At 43.2% G+C, this 20,169-nt stretch overlaps 1 protein-coding gene across 5 annotated transcripts in view; it reads left to right on the forward strand.

Annotated features, from left to right (window-relative positions):
• The window catches only part of LOC123511933 (protein amalgam-like), a 90,061-nt gene that overhangs the window by 37,172 nt on the left and 32,720 nt on the right, over nucleotides 1-20,169 (forward strand). For all 5 annotated transcript variants that reach the window (XM_045268037.1, XM_045268039.1, XM_045268038.1 and 2 more), the window contains one exon: nucleotides 12,273-12,391. In XM_045268037.1, coding sequence (XP_045123972.1) covers nucleotides 12,273-12,391 — 119 coding nt within the window. The remainder of the gene's footprint in view (nucleotides 1-12,272; nucleotides 12,392-20,169) is intronic.

The following is a 20,169-nucleotide window of genomic DNA, read 5'->3' on the forward strand; positions in this document are numbered from 1 at the left end:
TATCAGAGTAGTCCAGATAAACTCACAAATACAAGCAACGGTATGATTGTTAAGCTCATTCTTTCACCTTTGTATATTTCTTCATCATTTTTTTTCCATCGGCTCGTCTTCAAATTTCACTCGTCAGCCAAATTCTTGTGGATATCAAAGTCAAGTCTAAATAAATTCATAACACCAAACAACGGTATGACTGTTAAAGTTATTCCTTCACTCTTGCATCTTCATGGTTTTTCTTCATCAATACGTATTTAAATTCATTCTTTTTTTTTCTATGGAATAGAGGAAGCCGGCCAAGGCAATCAAAAATAAAAAGAAAAGGCCCACTTGATTGCCAGTTCCCTAAAAGATTAAGAGCGTTAGCCAAAAAATCTGGGAACAAATATGAACAAAAGTCATACTATCATACATTCGTTCTTAAACCCTTCAGTACTGGGACACAATTTTACCTCGAGATTTGTGTATGATTAGACCATTTTGTTGACATAAGGAAGGATCTATGGAAGTCAGAAGATTAATGACCAGAGTCTTCACTATTTTCCTTTTCACCATAAGTTTCTGAAGCTGTATAGAATCACCAAATAGTAAGCAGAATGAATATGGAAACGCGTCACGGTACAGAAGGGGTTAAGACACTTTCAGACATCAAAGCACACAGCCAAACACTTACGGATATCAAAGTACAGTCTTCAATTATCGTACCTATAAATAAAGTACATAACAGTTTTCATTTCCACGTCATACAAGTGAGATCTGACCAGGACAATGTCAGTGGCAAGGAAAAGAGAAGGAGAAAGGAAAAAAAAAACATGAAAGACTCCACTCCAAAAGCAAGTCAAACCTTACATTATCTTGAAGCTTCCATGGTGAAGGAGTTGAAATCACAGGCAGGAGAAAATACAGCATTACCAAACACAACTAGAGAGAGAGAAGAGAACAATGAAAATATCGTCAAATCTCAAACACAAACATCAAGTAATTTCCAAAACGACATAACGAGATACAATTGAAGCATTACCAAACAATTTTCCAGCTTGAGAAAGAAAGAAAGAAAGAAAGAAAGAATGAATGAATGAATGAATGAATAAATGAGAGAGAGAGAGAGAGAGAGAGAGAGAGAGAGAGAGAGAGAGAGAGAGAGAGAGAGAGAGACAGACAGACCAGACCAGACAGGCTTCTCAGATGACCAACCACGGGAAGCAACACACGTGGGGGGTCGGAGAGGGGAGACACCTGTACTGTACTTGTCCGTAGCCGAATATTACGTCCGCTAATCAGAGGAACTTGGATCAGCGACATCACACGCTTGAACAGACGAGCAAACGCTTTAGAAACCACGCGATGAAACTGTGTGTGTGTGTGTGTGTGTGGGATATTAGATCTGTGAGGCAGACTGCGTTCTCAGAGAGAGAGAGAGAGAGAGAGAGTTGGACTACTTAGCAATTATTTACTCCTCCCCACATCTCTCTCTCTCTCTCTCTCTCTCTCTCTCTCTCTCTCTCTCTCTCTCTCTCTCTCTCTTCTTTCTTTTCTTTGCGTTCTCTTTTTCAACATTCTTTCTCCTCTCCTCTCTCTCTCTCTCTCTCTCTCTCTCTCTCTCTCTCTCTCTCTCTCTCTCTCTCTCTCTATTTGATGCATTTTTCGTGGTTTTTCCCAGCCTGGCGGAGCAATTATGCCTTAACAAAAGTTCTGAAAATTTGGCCAATTCGGTTGTCGAGTTTTTTTTCCCGCCAGTCAACCAGTCAGTCAGTTCCTTCAATATTTTACCACTGAAATGCAACTGAGTCTATTCATTTATTCATTTTTTTTCATGTAGTACGTATTTCATTCTGCATAATGTTAAAAGGTATCGACTGGTTTCCTTTTCCTTATTTTTGGGGGTTTATAAGGGAAGAAATTATATATGTTGTTAAGGGTAAGGCATTTGTAAAGGGTGGTTTTATTTTATTTTGTCTTAATTTTTATTGTTGTTTTTCTGGGAGGGTGTGTGTGGAAAGGTGAAGTTTTAATACGATATGTGATGATGTGAATGTGACTGTAATCTGTCTCTGTCTGTCTGTCTGTCTGTCTCTCTCTCTCTCTCTCTCTCTCTCTCTCTCTCTCTCTCTCTCTCTCTCTCTCTCTCTCTCCCTTTCTCTGTCGCTGTCTCTCTCTCTCTTCCTCTTTGTCCTTCTCCTTCTCCTTCTCCTCTTTCGCTCTCTCTCTCTCTCTCTCTCTCTCTCTCTCTCTCTCTCTCTCTCTCTCTCTCTCTCTCTCTCTAACACAAAGTCATTTCGATTAGAAGTCTGTATGCTCTCCCCCCACTCCCACCCTCCCACCCACACACTAACCCTCAACCCTCCTAATCAACCGTACACCCAGCCACCCACCCACCCAGCGAGCAACCCACCCAGCCGTCTCTTCTGGCAACAAATGAAAGAACCTTGAGCCTTTCGAACAAGTCACTTCACGTTCTTCTTTATTACACGCGCGCGCTGCAACATTCCCGGAACTGCAGAACATAAACGCGAGTGACAAAAAAGATATTAGTATTGCACATTATCCATGCACGTGTGGTTTGATGAAGCGGGGAAACAAAATGTCGGCTCATGCTAGACTCTAATGATCGTGACGCAATAACGCTTTTAATATGGGAGTTCTTTGATTTAAGGCAGAGAGAGAGAGCTCAGTATTCTTAAACGCTTTGCTCTCTCACCATCATTATTTTCCAAAGGGTTTAGTTGAAGATGTTCATGTTATTAAGGGTATTTTTGTGGTTCCGGTGATGGACTGGAAAGATTTCTAGATTACTATAAGGAGAAACTGCCTTTAAAACCTGGTTAGTCGTCTCTGTGGCCTTAGAAAATTGTCGTGGTGAGAGCAAGGCGTTTCTGAATATGAGCTAAAGAGAGAGAGAGAGAGAGAGAGAGAGAGAGAGAGAGAGAGAGAGAGAGAGAGAGAGAGAGTTTTCAGTTTTCCTCATTAAATTTAGTCTTTTATACTCAACCTTTCACAACAATGTCACTTCCTCGAACCCTCTACCTTCACTTATCAATAAAGTCTGGAACATATTGAAGTGAGCAATGTTGTAACTGTAACACGTCATTTCGTTAACACCGATACTTCAAAAACCACGAGCTGCGATGATTTTGTAACTGTCTTCTTCTTCTTCTTCTTCTTCTTCTTCTTCTTCTTCTTCTTCTTCTCTTCTTTTTTTCTTTTTTTTTTTATTTATACTCGTACCATGTGGGCTTTTCACGGGAATTTATGGGCTAAAAGAGATACTGCGATGATTTTATAATTGTCTTCTTCTTCTTCTTCTTCTTCTTCTTCTTTTTCTCTTTTTTCTTCTTTTTTTTCTCTCTTTTTCTTTTCTTTTCTTTTTTTTTCTCCTTTTTCTTTCTTCTTTTTCTTCTTCTTCGTCTTCTTCTTTTTCTTCTTCTTCTCACTTCTTCATCTGTTTCTGTCTCTTTTCCCTTTATTCTTTATCGATTTTCTTTTATCTATTTCCTTTTGTATTTCTTTTATGTTTATGTCACTTTCCTTCAAACATTATAAAATCACACAAAAAAACAAATACTTTTGAAATGCAACCGGTTTTTTATTTATCTATTTATTTCTTAGGTGTATCAAACTAGTCAACCATTAATTTATTTTCTATGGACATTTCGATTAAGTTTTCTTTTTTCTCTTTCCTGTAGTCACTTTTCTTCAAACACTAAAAAAAATCACCAATAGACAGGAGCTTTCTCTCTCTCTCTCTCTCTCTCTCTCTCTCTCTCTCTCTCTCTCTCTCTCTCTCTCAAGTGCATCAAATCATCAAACCATTACTTTTTTTATTCCCACTCATCCTTCCCCATCAGCATAAGTCACTCTCCATTACAAAGAGTCCCCAAACCTACAATACATACCTACACACACCTGACACACACCAGCGTAGGTCTCACGTATCCAGAAACGCCTTTCCCTCTCACTACGACAATTCCCCAAGGCCACAGAGACAACTAGCAGGGTTATCAATAATTTCTCCTTTTAATCACCTAGAAATCTTCGCAATCTATCACGAGAACCATATAAATACTCTTGAAAATCACAAGTATCTTTAACTAGAGCCTTTGGAAACTAGTGATGGTGAGAGAGTAAAGTGTTTTAGAATGCGAATTTTCCAAGGTCGCAGAGACAACTAATCAGGTTTTCAAGACAGCTTCTCCTTTTAATAAACTAGAAATCTTGCCAGTCTATCACTAAAAACACGAGTATCTTCAATTGAAGCCTTTGGAAAGCAGTGATGGTGAGAGAGCAAAGCGTTTGATTATACGAGCCACAGCATATACCCTCGTATTCTCAAACTTCTCTGTGCTTCATCCCCACTATTTCAAAAGACTTAATTCATATTTGCACGAGTTTTAAAAGTGTTTTTACGATTCTAGAGGCAGATTGAAAAGATTTCTACATTATTAACTGGAAAAACACTCTTGAAAACCTCGCTAATCATCTCTGTGGCCTTGGAAGATAGTCGTGGTGAGAGAGCAAAGCATTTCAGTATACGGGCCACAGTATTCAGCCGCACCTTAGGCTTAATTTTTGTAAAGGTAACTCGGGCCCCCTCCCGCGAGACGCCCAGAGCAGCGCGAGCCGTGATGGAGGCGCAGGTGGGATTACGGCGCTGGGAAGGTGCAGGTGTGTCGCCCCGCAGGAAATTCAATACGAAGAGGGAAAAAAAATACTCTCCTCTCTTTCTTGGACTTTTTCTTGCATGATGAAAGCATATTTATATTCCTGCACTGTGTATGTGTGTGTGTGTGTGTGTGTGTGTGTGTGTGTGTGTGTGTGTGTGTGTGTGTGTGTGTGTGTGTGTGTGTGTGTGTGTGTGTGTGTGTGTGTGTGTGTGTGTGTGTGTGTGTGTGTGTGTTAATGCATTTCGTCGTAAGAAACCTGTCTCCTATAACTAAGGGCTGGTGTTATTTAAATGGTATACTATGATGAAAAATTATATTACTTTATTTGTGACGTGAAATATCAGCATAACCAACAGCGATACAAATAATAATGACAATAACAATAATAGCAGTAGCACATTTCATTTCAGCTACGACACACATTTTTGGCATATCGTGACACACAACTTACTAAAATGGCGGAAATAATACCAGGGAAGTGTGAATGCACGACACTTGTGTAGGTAAACTGGCGAGTGAATTTCCTGCCCCCTCCTTGGCTGTGATGTGTTGTGCTGTGTGATGTGCTGTGTTCTGTGTTGCGTTTTGTGTGTTGTGAGATGTGCCGTTTGCTGTGTGCTGTGTGCTGTATGTTGTGATGTGTGTTGTGATGTTTGTTGTGCTGTGTGCTGTGTATTGTGTGTTGTGCTGTGTGTTGTGTTGTTTGCTGCATGTTGTGGTGTGTGCTGTGTGTTGTGGTGTGTGGTGTGTGGTGTGTGCTGTGTATTGTGTGTTGTGCTGTGTGTTGTGTTGTTTGCCGTATATATGTTGTGGTGTGTTCTGTGTGTTGTGGTGTGTGCTGTGTGCTGTGCTGTGTTGTGCTTCCGTCACTCTGTACTGCCTGTCCCAGCGTGGTACAGACATGGCAATGGATGAGGGAGAGTCTAAATTCATCTCATTAACATTATTTAGTCTACCGTTTTAGCGCGCGTTTGAATGCATAACTTGCTTCGTTTCCAGTTCAGTAATCAATGAAACAATAAATTTGTCGCTGTATGTATTTGCCTCGATATCTATACACATTATTTGACGGTGACGGCAGTAAGTTAGCGGGGCGCCAGTGCACGCAGCGACAGCGGGACACAGCGAGACAGGCAGGGACAGAGAGGGATGCCTGACGAGGGAAGCGTATGACCAACACAACAAGCTACCTGGTGTGTGTTCTGAGGCACCATTTGTCTTCAATCGTACTTTTCTTCCCTTCTATTCACTTCCCTTATTCATTTCCTTGTCTTCAGTCATATTTTTCTTTCCTCCTCTCTATCCACCTCCCTAATCCACACTTCCTGTATTGTATATATCCTTACTTTTATCTACATCATTCATTCATTACCATTGCATTGGTCTTCCTTGTCACGAACGAACTGTTTTATGGAATATTTCTGCCAAACACAGCCTTTCCTTAACCAGTCCTGAACTTCTCTTTATCGTAAACTGACTCTTGTTTTATCAGCTGTCCTTGCTCATACCTACGACACACGCTGGGAGAGACGAGGGGAGAGATGGCCAGTTGAGAGAGGCAGAGGTACGAGAAGAGATGCTAGGGAGAGATAAGGACTGGGAGAGACACTTGGGGGAGGTATAAAGGGAACAAGAGAGGCAGACAGAGGAGTGGGCAGTGTAAGAAGTGTGGAAAAGAGTCGCATCTACTGGTTTGAATTGAAAATAGTGAAAAGAGGCAGTTTTCGTTGGTGTAAGTTGAAAAGTGAGGGAGAAGAGGTAGTGAGGGAGGCACGGGAGCGGTCAGTGTAAGGGAGGAGTGAGGGAGAGAAGAGTGGCGTCCTTTGGCCTAAGTTGAAAAGTTTCCCTGAGAAGGCGTGAGTAGCTGGCGACGTTCTCACCACCACCACCACCACCACAACCACCACCAGGAAGGGAAGCTGGAATGGCACGCCTGGAGAAGCTGCGTTTTCATCTCGAGCGGCGATAAATTGATGGAGTTTCACCGCTCGTTAGGCACACACACACACACACACACACACACACACACACACACACACACACACACACACACACACACACACACGTACCTCCTCCACCAGACACATAATGAGTCAAACCCGCGTACGAAACCATTCAAGGCCTCGTCGTGTCTAAACTACCCAACAATTACGAACTATTTACACTCCAGCCGCAGATCAGCCGCTGCGAGACCCGCTGTGCTTTCCGGCTCAACAGAAAAGGGATGCGAGGAAGCCGGTGGGAGAGAGACAGAGGGAGAGGGGGAGAGGAGGGAGAGAAATCGAGTCTAACAGTTTAGATGCCAACTAAAGTTTAATTCGGTCTCCTCGAACTTCGGTGTCGCCTCACGAACATTCCGAGAGCATCCAGGCGGCGAGAGGGTGAGAGGGAGAGGGAGATGGAGAGGGAGAGGGTGAGAGGGCCATCAGGGGAGAAGGGGGCGAGGGAAAGGGGGGATAATGGGAGGGGAGAGTGAGAGAGAAGGACAGCCAACAACGTGAAGAGACCAGGGTAGATGTGGATAAGAAGGGGAAGTGTGTGTGTGTGTGTGTGTGTGTGTGTGTGTGTGTGTGTGTGTGTGTGGGAAGCAAGGGACGGTGGTGAAAGATGAGGGTGTGGAAAAGTAAGAATCTTGATGAATGTTACGGAAAGAGAGCAAAGAATAAAACCCACAATAAGGAAACACACCAAATGACAAATAAATGGTATAGGAATATATAATGACGAAGAGGAAAAGAAATAAAGCAGAGAGAGAGAGAGAGAGAGAGAGAGAGAGAGAGAGAGAGAGAGAGAGAGAGCAAGACAGAGAGACACATAAAATAACAACAAAAGAGAAAACTAAAAATACAAAGAAACAAAAACAAAGAAGAAAGAGAGAAAAAACGAAGAACAGGAGCAAAAAAGAATAAACAGAATTAAAAAAGAAAAAAGAACAGCAAGAAGAGCAAACAAGACAAAGAAACCACCACCATCACCACCACCAGAGAGAGAGAGAGAGAGAGAGAGAGAGAGAGAGAGGTAGCGCGGTAACCCCCTTCCCGGCACACTAATCTAATAGAAGAGCAGGACAACGCGATCAATATTCAATTATCACATCATATCTGCTTTCGTGACCACGTGGAAATGGCGAATGGCTGGAGGGAAGGAGAGGGTAGAAGGAGGGGAAGGAAGGGGAAGGAAAGGGAAGGAAGGGGAAAAGGGGGTAGTAGAGCGAAGATAGGGAGACGTAGGGAACAACGCCACAACGCCATAACGCCACAACGCCATAACGCCATAACGCCTCAACGAAGCCTCGCTCATAATTGTCGATTTGAAAGGATTAGCAAGGCTCTTCAGATGCACTTCATTTGCCCGCTTCTGTGTTCCGACCACCGCTCATTGCTTTAGAGAGAGAGAGAGAGAGAGAGAGAGAGAGAGAGAGAGAGAGAGGAAGGTAGAATGAGGAATTGTAGTTTGTGAGAGGTGGTGAGTTTATGATAAATAGGATGGGAATTCTTTGGCAGCACACACACACACACACACACACACACACACACACACACACACACACACACACACACACACACACACACAACAACAACATCAGCAACAACAACAAGCACTAAGACAAATAAAGAGAAAAAACATCACCTCTCACACACACACACACACACACACACACACACACACACACACACACACACACTATAATCACCTTAACACTGTGCTTCCGGTGACCTCCTTCAATACCTAAGCAGGTCAAGAGGCACATGACTGGATTAGAGGTCAACTTATCCTGAGCTTCAATGACCGTACGAGCACCAAGAGGAGGAGGAGGAGGAGGAGGATTACGTGTGTTCAGTTACACCAAATTTCAAGGTACCTTTTTAACCTCTATTTTTGATGATAGGTGAGAAAGTGAGTGAGTGAGTGAGTGAATGTGTGAGTGAGTAAATCAGTGTGTGAGTGAGTGAGTGAGTGTGTGAGTGAATAAATTAGTGTGTGAATGTGTGAGTGAGTGTGTGTGTGAGTGAGTGAGTGAGTGAGCAAGTGAGTGAGTGAGTGAGTGAGTGAGTATGAGTGAGTAAATGAGTGAGTGAGTAAATCAGTGAGTGAGTGAGTGAGTGAGTGAGTGTGTACGTGTTATAGCTCTTCACCTCTTATTTTCAAACTCCAAGATGCTCAATCTGCAAACGAAATATGAGGTAAAAAAAAGTGAAATGAACTAGAATTCCGCACAAGACGCTTTAAGAGAAAGATGGACAAATTGAAAGGATAGGAATAATTTACAACAAGCGGAGCAAGGGAGGAGGAGGAGGAGGAGGAGGAGAGAAAGGAAACTGAAGAAAGAAGCAAAAATTAATAAAAGTTGAGGTGAAACGTAATACTTTTTGGCTTCAACACTCTGAGTGGGAAGCCAATTAAAGTCTGTTAGTGAAATAAGACGCAGGTATCAAGACGACCATATTTACCTGAGACTCCACTAACTTGTATGCTGGGCTCAGAATTAACCTCTTGATATCATTCATACGTATACGAGCAAACAGAAATTTAATCCCACCAGAGAAATAAGTTCTATAAGGGTACATAGAGTTACAGCGGAGACGTTATTTATAGATAAGAGAAAATAATGCAAACTTGACTATGGTTCAAATATTAACTCCAGTACCACGACGCGTTTCCATATTCACTCTGCTAACTATTTGGTGATTTTATACAGCTTCAGAAACTCATGTGGGGGATTAAACTATTGAAGACTCTGGCCATTAATCTTCTGAAGCTGTATAAAATCACCAGTGAGTAAGCAAGATGAATATGGAAAAAGGTCATGATACTGAAGGGGTTAAGCGTTCACAAGACCACTGACATTGAGAGAAACTGAAGGTGATGTGAACTCAAAAATTGTGTTTATATGTTAACCTTTTCATTTTTAGCCATACTGGTACTTGTTTCGTGTGTGTGTGTGTGTGTGTGTGTGTGTGTGTGTGTGTGTGTGTGTGTGTGTGTGTGTGTGTGTGTGTGTGTGTGTGTGTGTGTGTGTGTGTGTGTGTGTGTGTGTGTGTGTGTGTGTGTGTGTGTGTGTGTGTGTGTGTGTGTGTGTGTGTGTGTGTGTGTGTGTGTGTGTGTGTGTGTTTAGTACTCGTGGGGTTGTATTAGAAAGGTAAAGACCGTAAGTGCTTGAATTATTTAAGTTCATCCCTTAAATACCATGACACATTTCCATATACATTCTGCTTACTATTTGGTGATTTTGTACAGCTTCAGAAACTTATGTAAGGGATTAAAATACTGAAGACTGTGACCACTAATCTTCTGACCTGCATAGACCCTTCCTAACGTCAATAAAATGGTCTAATCGTACATAAATCTCAAGGTAAACATGTGTCCCAGTACTGCAGGGTTTAATCTCTTCAGTGCCATGACGCGTTTCCTTGTTCATTCTGGGTACTATTAGGTGATTTTACACAGCTTCAGAAACTTATGCTGGGATTAGAATGGTAAAAAAACTCAAGCCGTTACTCTTTTGACCTCCATAGACCCTTCCTAACATCAATAAAAATGGTCTGATCGTACACAAATCTCAAGGCAAACATGTGTCCCAGTACTGAAGGGCTTAAGAACACAGGTGACAATGCCGCACGTCACCACTGTCTATCCAACAACACTCAGCGCCATAACTCACTACCTCGCGTCGCATACAAGGCCATGATATCAACAAATTAGTCTAATATTTCCATCTGTCGCCGCCGTCCCCCGTGTGCCGCGCCGCCGCTTGATGGGAGGGATGAGGGGGACGTGGGAGGGTGGGAGGGGAGATGCCTGCTTCCCAAATAAATATAAATGCAAATATGATTGATTAAATGAGGTCCCTTGGGGTGTTGTGGTGTGGTGCGGCCCTGCGGTGTTACGGTATTGTTGTGTGACTGCAGAGGGGCGAGGAGGGGTGAGGATGGGGGAGGAGGGGGGAGTGGGCGGGGTGGGACGGGGTTGAGGTGTGGAGGGGTGAGAGGTGGGGTAAAGGAAATATCAGCGCAGAGAGAGAGAGAGAGAGAGAGAGAGAGAGAGAGAGAGAGAGAGAGAGAGAGAGAGAGGGTGGAGTTTTGCAGCGGAATACGAAGCTAAACTTGATTTGTCTGATGGCGTTTCTGGACAGACCTGGCGGGGAGTGGCGGTGGCGGTGGTGGTGGTGGTGGTGGTGGTGAGAGCACAGCGTCGGCAGGAATCCAACCACCTCATCATTACGTGTATCCTTTATAAATCCAATCCGTACTATGACGCGTTTCCATATTCATTCTGGTTACTATTTGGCGATTTTATACAGCTTCAGAAACTTATGTAGGGATTAGTATAGTCAAGAGTCAGGCCATTAATCTTCTGACCTCCATAGACCCTGCTTAACATGAATAAAATCGTCCAATCATACCCAAAACTCGTAATAAAAAATGCGTCCCAGTACTGTAGGTCATAAGTAGTGGCGGTGGGAGGATACAGTGTTAAGGAATACAGTGCTAGAGTCTTGAGTGTATCCAGAGAGTGCCAGAGTGTGTGATGGTGAACGTGGTGTCTTAAGTGCCTAGGAATTATTACTTCAACCTATTCCCTATGACCACTTCCATATCTCTGTGCTATAACCTCCTAAATAAACATGTAGTATAAGAAAAAAAAATAATCATCTTTTCTTCTTTTCTGTCTCTACTCAAATCATCTTAAGCATCTTCCATGTTATGAGAAATTAAGATTGTATAAGAAAATAAGAAATTAATCTCCTTTTCTTCTTTTTCTGTCTCCACTCAAATTAAAACAATTATCTCCTTTTCTTCTTTTCTGTCTCCACTCAAATTACCTTCAGTGTCTCCCATGTTAACAGAAATTACCATAAAAGTAGGAAGAGTGGAACCATGCTCGATTTGGGCTGCGAGGGGTTCCTAAGAGCACGGGTTTGAATCCTGGCCACGGTCCGAGTGTAGGTAGAGCTTCCTTACTCGGGGTAGCGGTTGACTAGAGGCTGGGTTTTCAGATCGGAGCTAGCTAAAAAAATACCTCCTTTAGCTCATAAATTCCCGTGAAAAGCCCACTCCCTCTATCACTGAATATTTCACTCCTTCACCTTCGTTTCACAGTACATGCCACCAGCACACTGTCCCTCATTTCACTGTATCTGCTGCTTCATTCACTATCATACTCTATTCATTCCACTCACTATGCACTTATTTTCCTCTATCACTCCATATATCACTCCACCTTCGTTTCATAGTTTTTTTTAGGAACTGGCATCTAAGTGGAGCCATTTCGTTTAATCCCTTGAGTACCATGACACATCTCCATAAAAGGTTAGGAGGCGAGGATGAACAGGCCTTTGGTGGCGTGGCTCGCGGCGTGACGAGGAGCACCAGCAACCCAACAGTGTGCTGCTTCAATATACATACGCGTGCACCACAAGTCACCCAAATAGATACCCAAATTTTGCAGTTTCTCTTTTACCAAATTGTTCTCACTCCCCCTCTCATATGGCGCTACCAATAACTCCACTTCCCCTCTCTCTCTCTCTCTCTCTCTCTCTCTCTCTCTCTCTCTCTCTCTCTCTCTCTCTCTCTCTCTCTCTGCACGTAACTAACCCCTTTCTCTCTCTCCCTGCAGTGCAACACCCGCCCGGCATTCCCAAGCCTTCCTTTTCTGAGCCCATCAACAACATCACAGTCAGCAAGGGGCGTGACATCACCTTTACCTGTGTCGTCAAGCACCTGGGACAGTATAAGGTGAGTCCACACTGTCTTGTTACTTTCTACTTTCGCCTGTATTCAGAAACGCCTTCCCGTCTTACTACAATTTTCCAAGGCCAAGGAAACAACTAGCCGGGTTTTCAAGACGGTTTTTTCTTGCCAATCTATCACCAGAAAAATTAAAATGCCCTTAAAAACATGAATATCTTCAACTAGAGCCTTTGGAAAGTAGTAATGGTGAGAGAGCAGAGTTTCAGGATACGGGCCTTTGTGTGTTTATCTTTACATTGTTAGTCCTACTGAGATTTGTTCGTGTGTGTGTGTGTGTGTGTGTGTGTGTGTGTGTGTGTGTGTGTGTGTGTGTGTGTGTGTGTGTGTGTGTGTGTGTGTGTGTGTGTGTGTGTGTGTGTGTGTGTGTGTGTGTGTGTGTGTAATAATAATAATAATAATAATAATAATAATAATAATAATAATAATAATAATAATAATAACAATAATACGGTTTATTAGTATTTGCAGTACATACATACTGAAAATGTATGTATGAGGATTGAGGGAGACTTAAGATTAGAACCTTAACTTAGCTGTTTATGTGTGTGTGTGTGTGTGTGTGTGTGTGTGTGTGTGTGTGTGTGTGTGTGTGTGTGTGTGTGTGTGTGTGTGTGTGTGTGTGTGTGTGTGTGTGTGTGTGTGTATTAGGGCGGAAAAGACGTAAGTGTTTGAATTTTTTGAGTGGCAGTAATTGATGAAACAGATGACCAAAATTTCTGTTTCCGTTCAGTGATTTCATGTTTCCGTGATTGTGTTTATTACTGGAGTGAAAAGCAAATACGCCTTATCATTCTAACTTCAGTGAAACGACTATATTTTTCTCTTCCCTAAAATCTCTTTTTCTTTATACCATGTTGGCTTTTCACGGGAATTTCTGGACCAAATGGGATACTTTTTAGAGTACCTCCTATCTCAAAGCCCACCCGCTAGGAAACCGTTGCCCCGAGTGAGGAAGCCCAACCTACACTCAGACCGTGGACAGGAATCGAACCCGTGCGCTTGGAGACCCCTCGGTCCCCAAAGCACGCATGGTTCCACTGTACCACGGCGGCCCCTCGAACAGTATTCAAATTTCTAAGATATCTGGCATACATTTGCACGCACACCATCCTTTCAAACCCTTCACAGCACCTTCACCATCCTTCTACACACCCTCGTTATCACCACATGTGTACACTCCAGCTACCTACTATCCTCCTCACCCCGCATCACTATCTCCAATATTATTTTGCTATTTTTCCCGCTGTGTGTCCCTCATTAGCTTGTTTTTGTAGCCGGAACTTTCTCTCCGTTATTGAAATCTGCCTTCCTCCCATTCAGAGACCCATTACGAGCACCTATGCCTGGATCTTCCCGCTATTCACCCCAGAGAGTAGCCACCTGTGTTTGCTCTCCTCTCGCTGGTGATGACGTAACTCCCCGCGTCACCACTGCCGTCACTGTCACTACGCCCCGAACATTAATGCGTCTCAATCTCGTCACAGTTTTCTTTGCATTACGTTTTTTTTTTTTTTTCGTATTCTCATTTTCTTTTTTTTATGTTATTTATTTTTCTTTCGTTCTTGCATTTCCGTTGTTCACTATTTTTTCTCTATTTCTTTATCTATCAGTGTTTCTCTTCCTCTTCTGCCTCTTTCTCGGTCTCCATTTTGTTATTGTCATTCTCTTTCTTCTCTTGTTTTCCCATCTTCTCTTTCTTCTCCTTCGTGTTTCTCATTTCGTTGTATAATCAACACTAACCTCCTCCTCCTCCTCCTCCTCCTAGTTTCACTCTCTCCCTTCTACTATTCTCTTCCTTCTCATCTTCTCCCACCTCGTTTTCCTTCTTCGTCTTCTTCGTCTCGTTCTATAATTAATGATAACCTCCACCACCACCACCACCACCACCACCTCCTCCTTCCTCCTCCTAGTTTCACTCTCTCCCTTCTACTATTCACTATTCTAAACCTTCCTCTTTCTCCCTTTCCATCATTGCTAACCTTGTCTTGCTCGTTCTGCTCCATCTCCTCTAGGTCCCTTTCGTTACCCTCTCCCTTCCCTCCCCAGCCTCTCCCAGCCTCTCCCAGCCTGCCCCGGCCTCTCCCGTAGCGACGCCCCATCAGCGAGGGATTAGCGGGAACGAAACACCAACGGAAGATGATCCAAGTCTATTGCTGGTCACCTCGTGTGGTTTCCTCAAATGTTATGACAGAGGCCTTGCTGAGACGCTGAGAGGGACGGAGGGGCAGAGGGAAGGAGGGAAGGAGGGACGGAGGGAATGGCAGGTCAATGGAGGGATAAATGTAAGGGGATAACAGGAAGGGGAGGAGGAAAGTGAGGCTGTAGGAGTGAAGGGAATGAGGAAAGGAAGGGTATGGTGAGGGGATGGTGAGGGTGAGTGTTGCAGTGGTGGTGGTGGTGATGGTGATGGTGAAAAGTGGAATGTAGTAAGAAAATAAATTAAGTTACAGGTAAATAATGAGAAAAAGGTGATGAAAACAAGTTAAAGCAATGAGAAAAGTACAGAGAGAGAGAGAGAGAGAGAGAGAGAGAGAGAGAGAGAGAGAGAGAGAGAGAGAGAGAGAGAGAGAGAGAGAGAGAGACAGACAGACAGACAGACAGACAGACAGACAGAGAGAGAGAGAGAGAGAGAGAGAGAGAGAGAGAGAGAGAGATAGAGAGAGAGAGGAGGGGCTGGCTGGCTGGCTGGTGTGGGGTCGTGAGAGAGGAGCAGCTGGAGGCCTCGGCACACTTGGGGCGATAAACTTCTTCCTTATCTCTAGTCTTTGTGTTGATGTGCTACATACGTCACCTCACCCTCACTCTCCCCCCATCTTCCCATCCCGGCACTCATCATCCCCCATTCCCCCATTACTGTCCCTCATTCCCATAGACACTACCTCACATTACCCACATCTCCTCCTCACGCGTCATTTGTGCTGAGGAGTGAAGGGATAAGAAAGGATACAGTCAGATGATCAGGATTGGTTAGGATGATTTGTTTACCCCGCGAGGCTCAGAGTACCGCTGGGGCCTCGCGCTGCTCCTCTCTTGTTTACGAGGCTCAGGTGTGACGGTGGTTGTAAGGGAGCTTGGCCCATATTCTGTAGCACTTCGCGCCTCACAGCACCTTCACTGTTTTCAAAGGGCTCTGGGTGAAGTGTCGCGGGTTTTAAGGGTGTTTTTTTCTAATTCTAGTGATATGTTAACAAGTTTTATGCATTATCAACAGGACAAATACTGTTTAGAACTCGGCTCATCGTCTCTGCGGTCTTTGAAAATGGTCTTAGTGAAAGAGGGAAGTGTTTCTGAACATGGCGCTTTGTGTTAATGTCCATAAAGGGAAACAAGTACGTGGTGTTGATAGAGGAAAGATAATGTATGTTTGTAAACTCGATACACAAACTCTAGGTATTTCTATTAACCCCTTCAATAATGCGACACGCTTTTACCTTGAGATTTGAGTACGATTACACCATTTCAATGACATTAGGAAGAGTTTATGGAAGTCAGAAGGTTAATGGACAGTTTTCACTATTCTAATCACCCACGTAAGTTTCTGAAGCTGTAAAAAATCACCAAATAGACAGCAGAATGAATATGGAAGCCCGTCATGGTACTCAAGCGCTTAATACTATAAGAGGTATGATGTAAAATACTTCTTACAATATCGTGAGATAATATATACATCTAATAACATAATATATTAACTCCCACGGTCTAATAAATATAAGGTTTGAAAATAGTATGAGAAATTGAATACTGTGTTAGTCCGCCATCAAGCGCGTTACAATAATTCTTCGTGATGGTGGTGGTGTGTTTTGCAAGGCGCTGCTGACACTGCTTTCCAACACTATACAAAAGCTCGTACTCTCAAACACTTCTCTGCTTCACCTCCACTATTTCAATAAGCTTTATTTCAGTGTACACGAGATTTTTAAGTTGTTTTTTTACGGTTCCAGAGGCAGAGTGACAAGATTTTTACATTATTAACTGGAGAAACTATTGAAAACCCGCTAATCATCCCTGTGACCCTTGAAAACAGTCGTGGTGAGAGAGGATAGCGTTTCTGAATATGGGCCAAAGACGCAGGAAGAAGACACATTCCGGGCAACATTCCTTCTCCAATCCCTCTCTGTTCTTTCATCTCTAGTCCCTCTTTTTCACTCACCATCACTTCCCCTTCGTTCCCTCACCTCACCTTTCATCCCGTCACCCTCACAACACTCTCGCCCTTTATCTTAACACCTCATAGTCTCCCTGTCTCCCTTTCCTTCCCCGTCTCCCTATCTCCCATCCCCTCCTCGCCTCTTTCTTCTCAGTACGTAATGTTTCCCTCAGAAGATAGACAGCGAATGATATGAAATACGTGCGTAGGAATATGGGAATTTTTACAGCACACACACACACACACACACACACACACACACACACACACACACACACACACACACACACACACACACACACACGTCATCAGAAACATACGTTAAATCATAAACACACACAAAGTAATCTAATATAGAAAATTAGCGTTGAAATCAAGATTCCCACGGTGAAGAGAGAGAGAGAGAGAGAGAGAGAGAGAGAGAGAGAGAGAGAGAGAGAGAGAGAGAGAGAGAGCATCACACCACACCATAAATACACACACAAAAAAAACTATAACAATAAAGAACATGATAAAATTAAGGTTCCCATGAGAGAGAGAGAGAGAGAGAGAGAGAGAGAGAGAGAGAGAGAGACAGTGTCCACGCCCCTGCTGGTCCCTGGAGCAATACTGTCCGGCGTAATGTCTGTGTGAGATTGTCCAAGTGTTGTGAGGCAGATTGTACTCTTTGTGGCTGGAGTGTGTATTGCCGCCCTCTCCCGCCTGATTATCGCCGCCACGAGGGACCAAAGGAAGGGGCGGAGCAGCAGCGAACCGGGAGACGAGACGGGGAAGGTAAGATGAAAACGAAGGGATAAGACGACCACCAGAGTAAATGAGGATGGCTAAAGATAGAGAGACACAGAGAGAGAGAGGTACGTAAGGAGGTGGTGGTGGTGATGGTGGTGGTGTGAAGAGATGCTTTACCAGAATGACATAATGAAGAGCAAAGAAAGGTGGAAGGAAGGAGATGAGAGGAGGTAAAAGGAAAGGAGGTGTAGAAACGAAGGGATGGAGAAAATAATTGAGAGACAGAGAGAGAGATAGAGAGAAGAGATGTTGAAATGTACGCTAGAGAAAAGAAAATAGCTTGAAAAATAGAAATAAAGAGACGTATAAGAAAAGAATAATTAGTCAAAAAAAAGGAAAAAAAGTAAAAAGGTGGACAAAACACGAAAAATAGAGAGATGAGAGAAAATGATAAAGAAAAATGACTAAATGAAGGAGAGAAATAAGAGATGAAAAGGAGAGTAGGAGAGAGAGAGTGCTAGAAGATAATGCAGTGGAGAGAAAGAGAGGAAGAAAAGAGTAGTAAGAGGAGTAGGAAGAGTAATAATAAGAGAAAAGAGGTCATACTCCGGCCTAGTAATGCTTTCCCAACGAGTGTCATTCATGTATACAGGATATGCTCTCGCTCTCTCTCTCTCTCTCTCTCTCTCTCTCTCTCTCTCTCTCTTGTGAAGGTTATTATTTTACTTTTTTTTCGTCACAAGCTAATAATTGCGTTACGGAAATTAGATAGCCTCTCACTCCACACACACACACACACACACACACACACACACACACACACACACACACACACACACACACACAGGCAAAATAAAGAAATAAAAGGAGTGTCGCACCTTTGTCTCGTGTAACAAAGGCACGCGGGAGGAATCTTCGTTAAGTCTTGCTGGAGTCTGGATTAGAGAGAGAGAGAGAGAGAGAGAGAGAGCCGCGACCACCAGAACTCCAGAACTGAGGAGTCTCTCTCTCTCTCTCTCTCTCTCTCTCTCTCTCTCTCTCTCTCTCTCTGTTCCTATAATTTAGCTTCATTTCTGGTTCTTTCTTAATCTAAACATCAAAATTATGACTCGAAATCCTATGAATACAAGAGATAGGAGATGTAACACCTATGAATGATGACAATGAAGTACACTCTCTCTCTCTCTCTCTCTCTCTCTCTCTCTCTCTCTCTCTCTCTCTCTCTCTCTCTCTCTCTGTACCTATCGTGGTGAAATTTATGGCAAAATACACCATTTGATCTAAGAAATCAAATTACTCTCTCTCTCTCTCTCTCTCTCTCTCTCTCTCTCTCTCTCTCTCTCTCTCTCTCTCTCTCTCTCTAAAATAAACTCAATGAAATATAACATCGCTGTATAATTTTTTTCCTCCCTTTGAATCTGATTGTATTCGTAGTCTTAACCAACCTCTCTCTCTCTCTCTCTCTCTCTCTCTCTCTCTCTCTCTCTCTCTCTCTCTCTCTCTCTTTCAACCCATCATGGTGAAATTTATGGGAAAATACACCATTGGAACTAGAAATATCAAAGTTATCCTCTCTCTCTCTCTCTCTCTCTCTCTCTCTCTCTCTCTCTCTCTCTCTCTCTCTCTCTCCCTATATTGGTGAGGTGTAGGCGGGACAGGATCGGCAGTATCATCACGCGCGTCTCTGTGACTAGTGGCTGCCTAGCTTCTTAGGGATTTGTAGCCAGAGCGGCGAGAAAAACAGCTATTGAAATTCAAAGGTTGACGCCTGATCTGGCATTGATTCAGCCCCCCGAAGGATTACCTCTACTTGTTGGACGGGACTTGCTGGGGGGATGGGGGATCGGGAGGAGGGATTACGCCCCCTCTTCTTAGCTTTCCTCCTCTTCCTCTTCCTCCTCCTCCTCCTCTTCCTCTTCCTCTTCCTCCTTCTCTTTTTTCTCTTCCTCCTCTTCTTTTCCTCCTCCTCCTCTTCCTCCTCCTCTTCCTCCTTCTCCTACTCATCCTTCTCTTCCTCCTCCTCCTTTTCTTCCTCCTCTTCCTCTTTCTCCTCTTCCTCCTCCTTTCTCTTACATTTCCTCCTCATCCTCCTCCTACTCATGTTCCTCTTTTTGCTCTCTCTCTCTCTCTCTCTCTCTCTCTCTCTCTCTCTCTCTCTCTCTCTCTCTCTGGTAGTTCCTTTCTTTCTTCTTTTTTTCTGTTCCTAAGCTTCTTTTATTCATTTTTCTTGTTTGTTTCTTTTTTCTCTCTTTTTCTTGTTCTTATTGTTATTCTTCTGCACTCTCCGTTTTCTGTTCTGCATTCTCCGTTTTCTGTTCACTTTTTTTATATTTTTCTCTTCATTTTTCCTCTTCTCCTTAGTTTCTTCTACTGATTCTTCTTTCTTATCCTCCTAATCTTCTTTTCACTTCTTCTCCACTTCCCTTTTCTTCCTCCTTTTCTATACAGTCTCTTTCCCTTCTATTCTTCCCCTCCTCCTCCTCTTCCTCCTCCTCCTCCTCCTCCTCCTCCTCCTCCTCCTCCTCCTCCTCCTCCTCCTCCGCCTCCTCCTCCTCCTCCATCCCTTTCGTCTTTTTTTCCCTTCTCTTCCTCCTTCTTTCTTTCACTTGCTGGACGAAACTGGTTGTGACGGATTATTCTCTCTCTCTCTCTCTCTCTCTCTCTCTCTCTCTCTCTCTCTCTCTCTCTCTCTCTCTCTCTCTCTCTCTAACGTTTTACACTATTTCTTTTCGCTACTCTTAAAACTTATTGTCATGAAGAGAAGTCACTGTAGCTTCGTTTTCTATATTCCCGTTTTCTATTGTGTGTGAGAAAGTTGTTATTTTTTCATCGGTGACATTTTTATTTGGGTATTTTCTATTTATTCAGTTTTATTCGTTTATTTATT

This window comes from Portunus trituberculatus, chromosome 32, assembly GCF_017591435.1.
Source record: "Portunus trituberculatus isolate SZX2019 chromosome 32, ASM1759143v1, whole genome shotgun sequence".
Lineage (NCBI taxonomy): Eukaryota > Metazoa > Arthropoda > Malacostraca > Decapoda > Portunidae > Portunus > Portunus trituberculatus.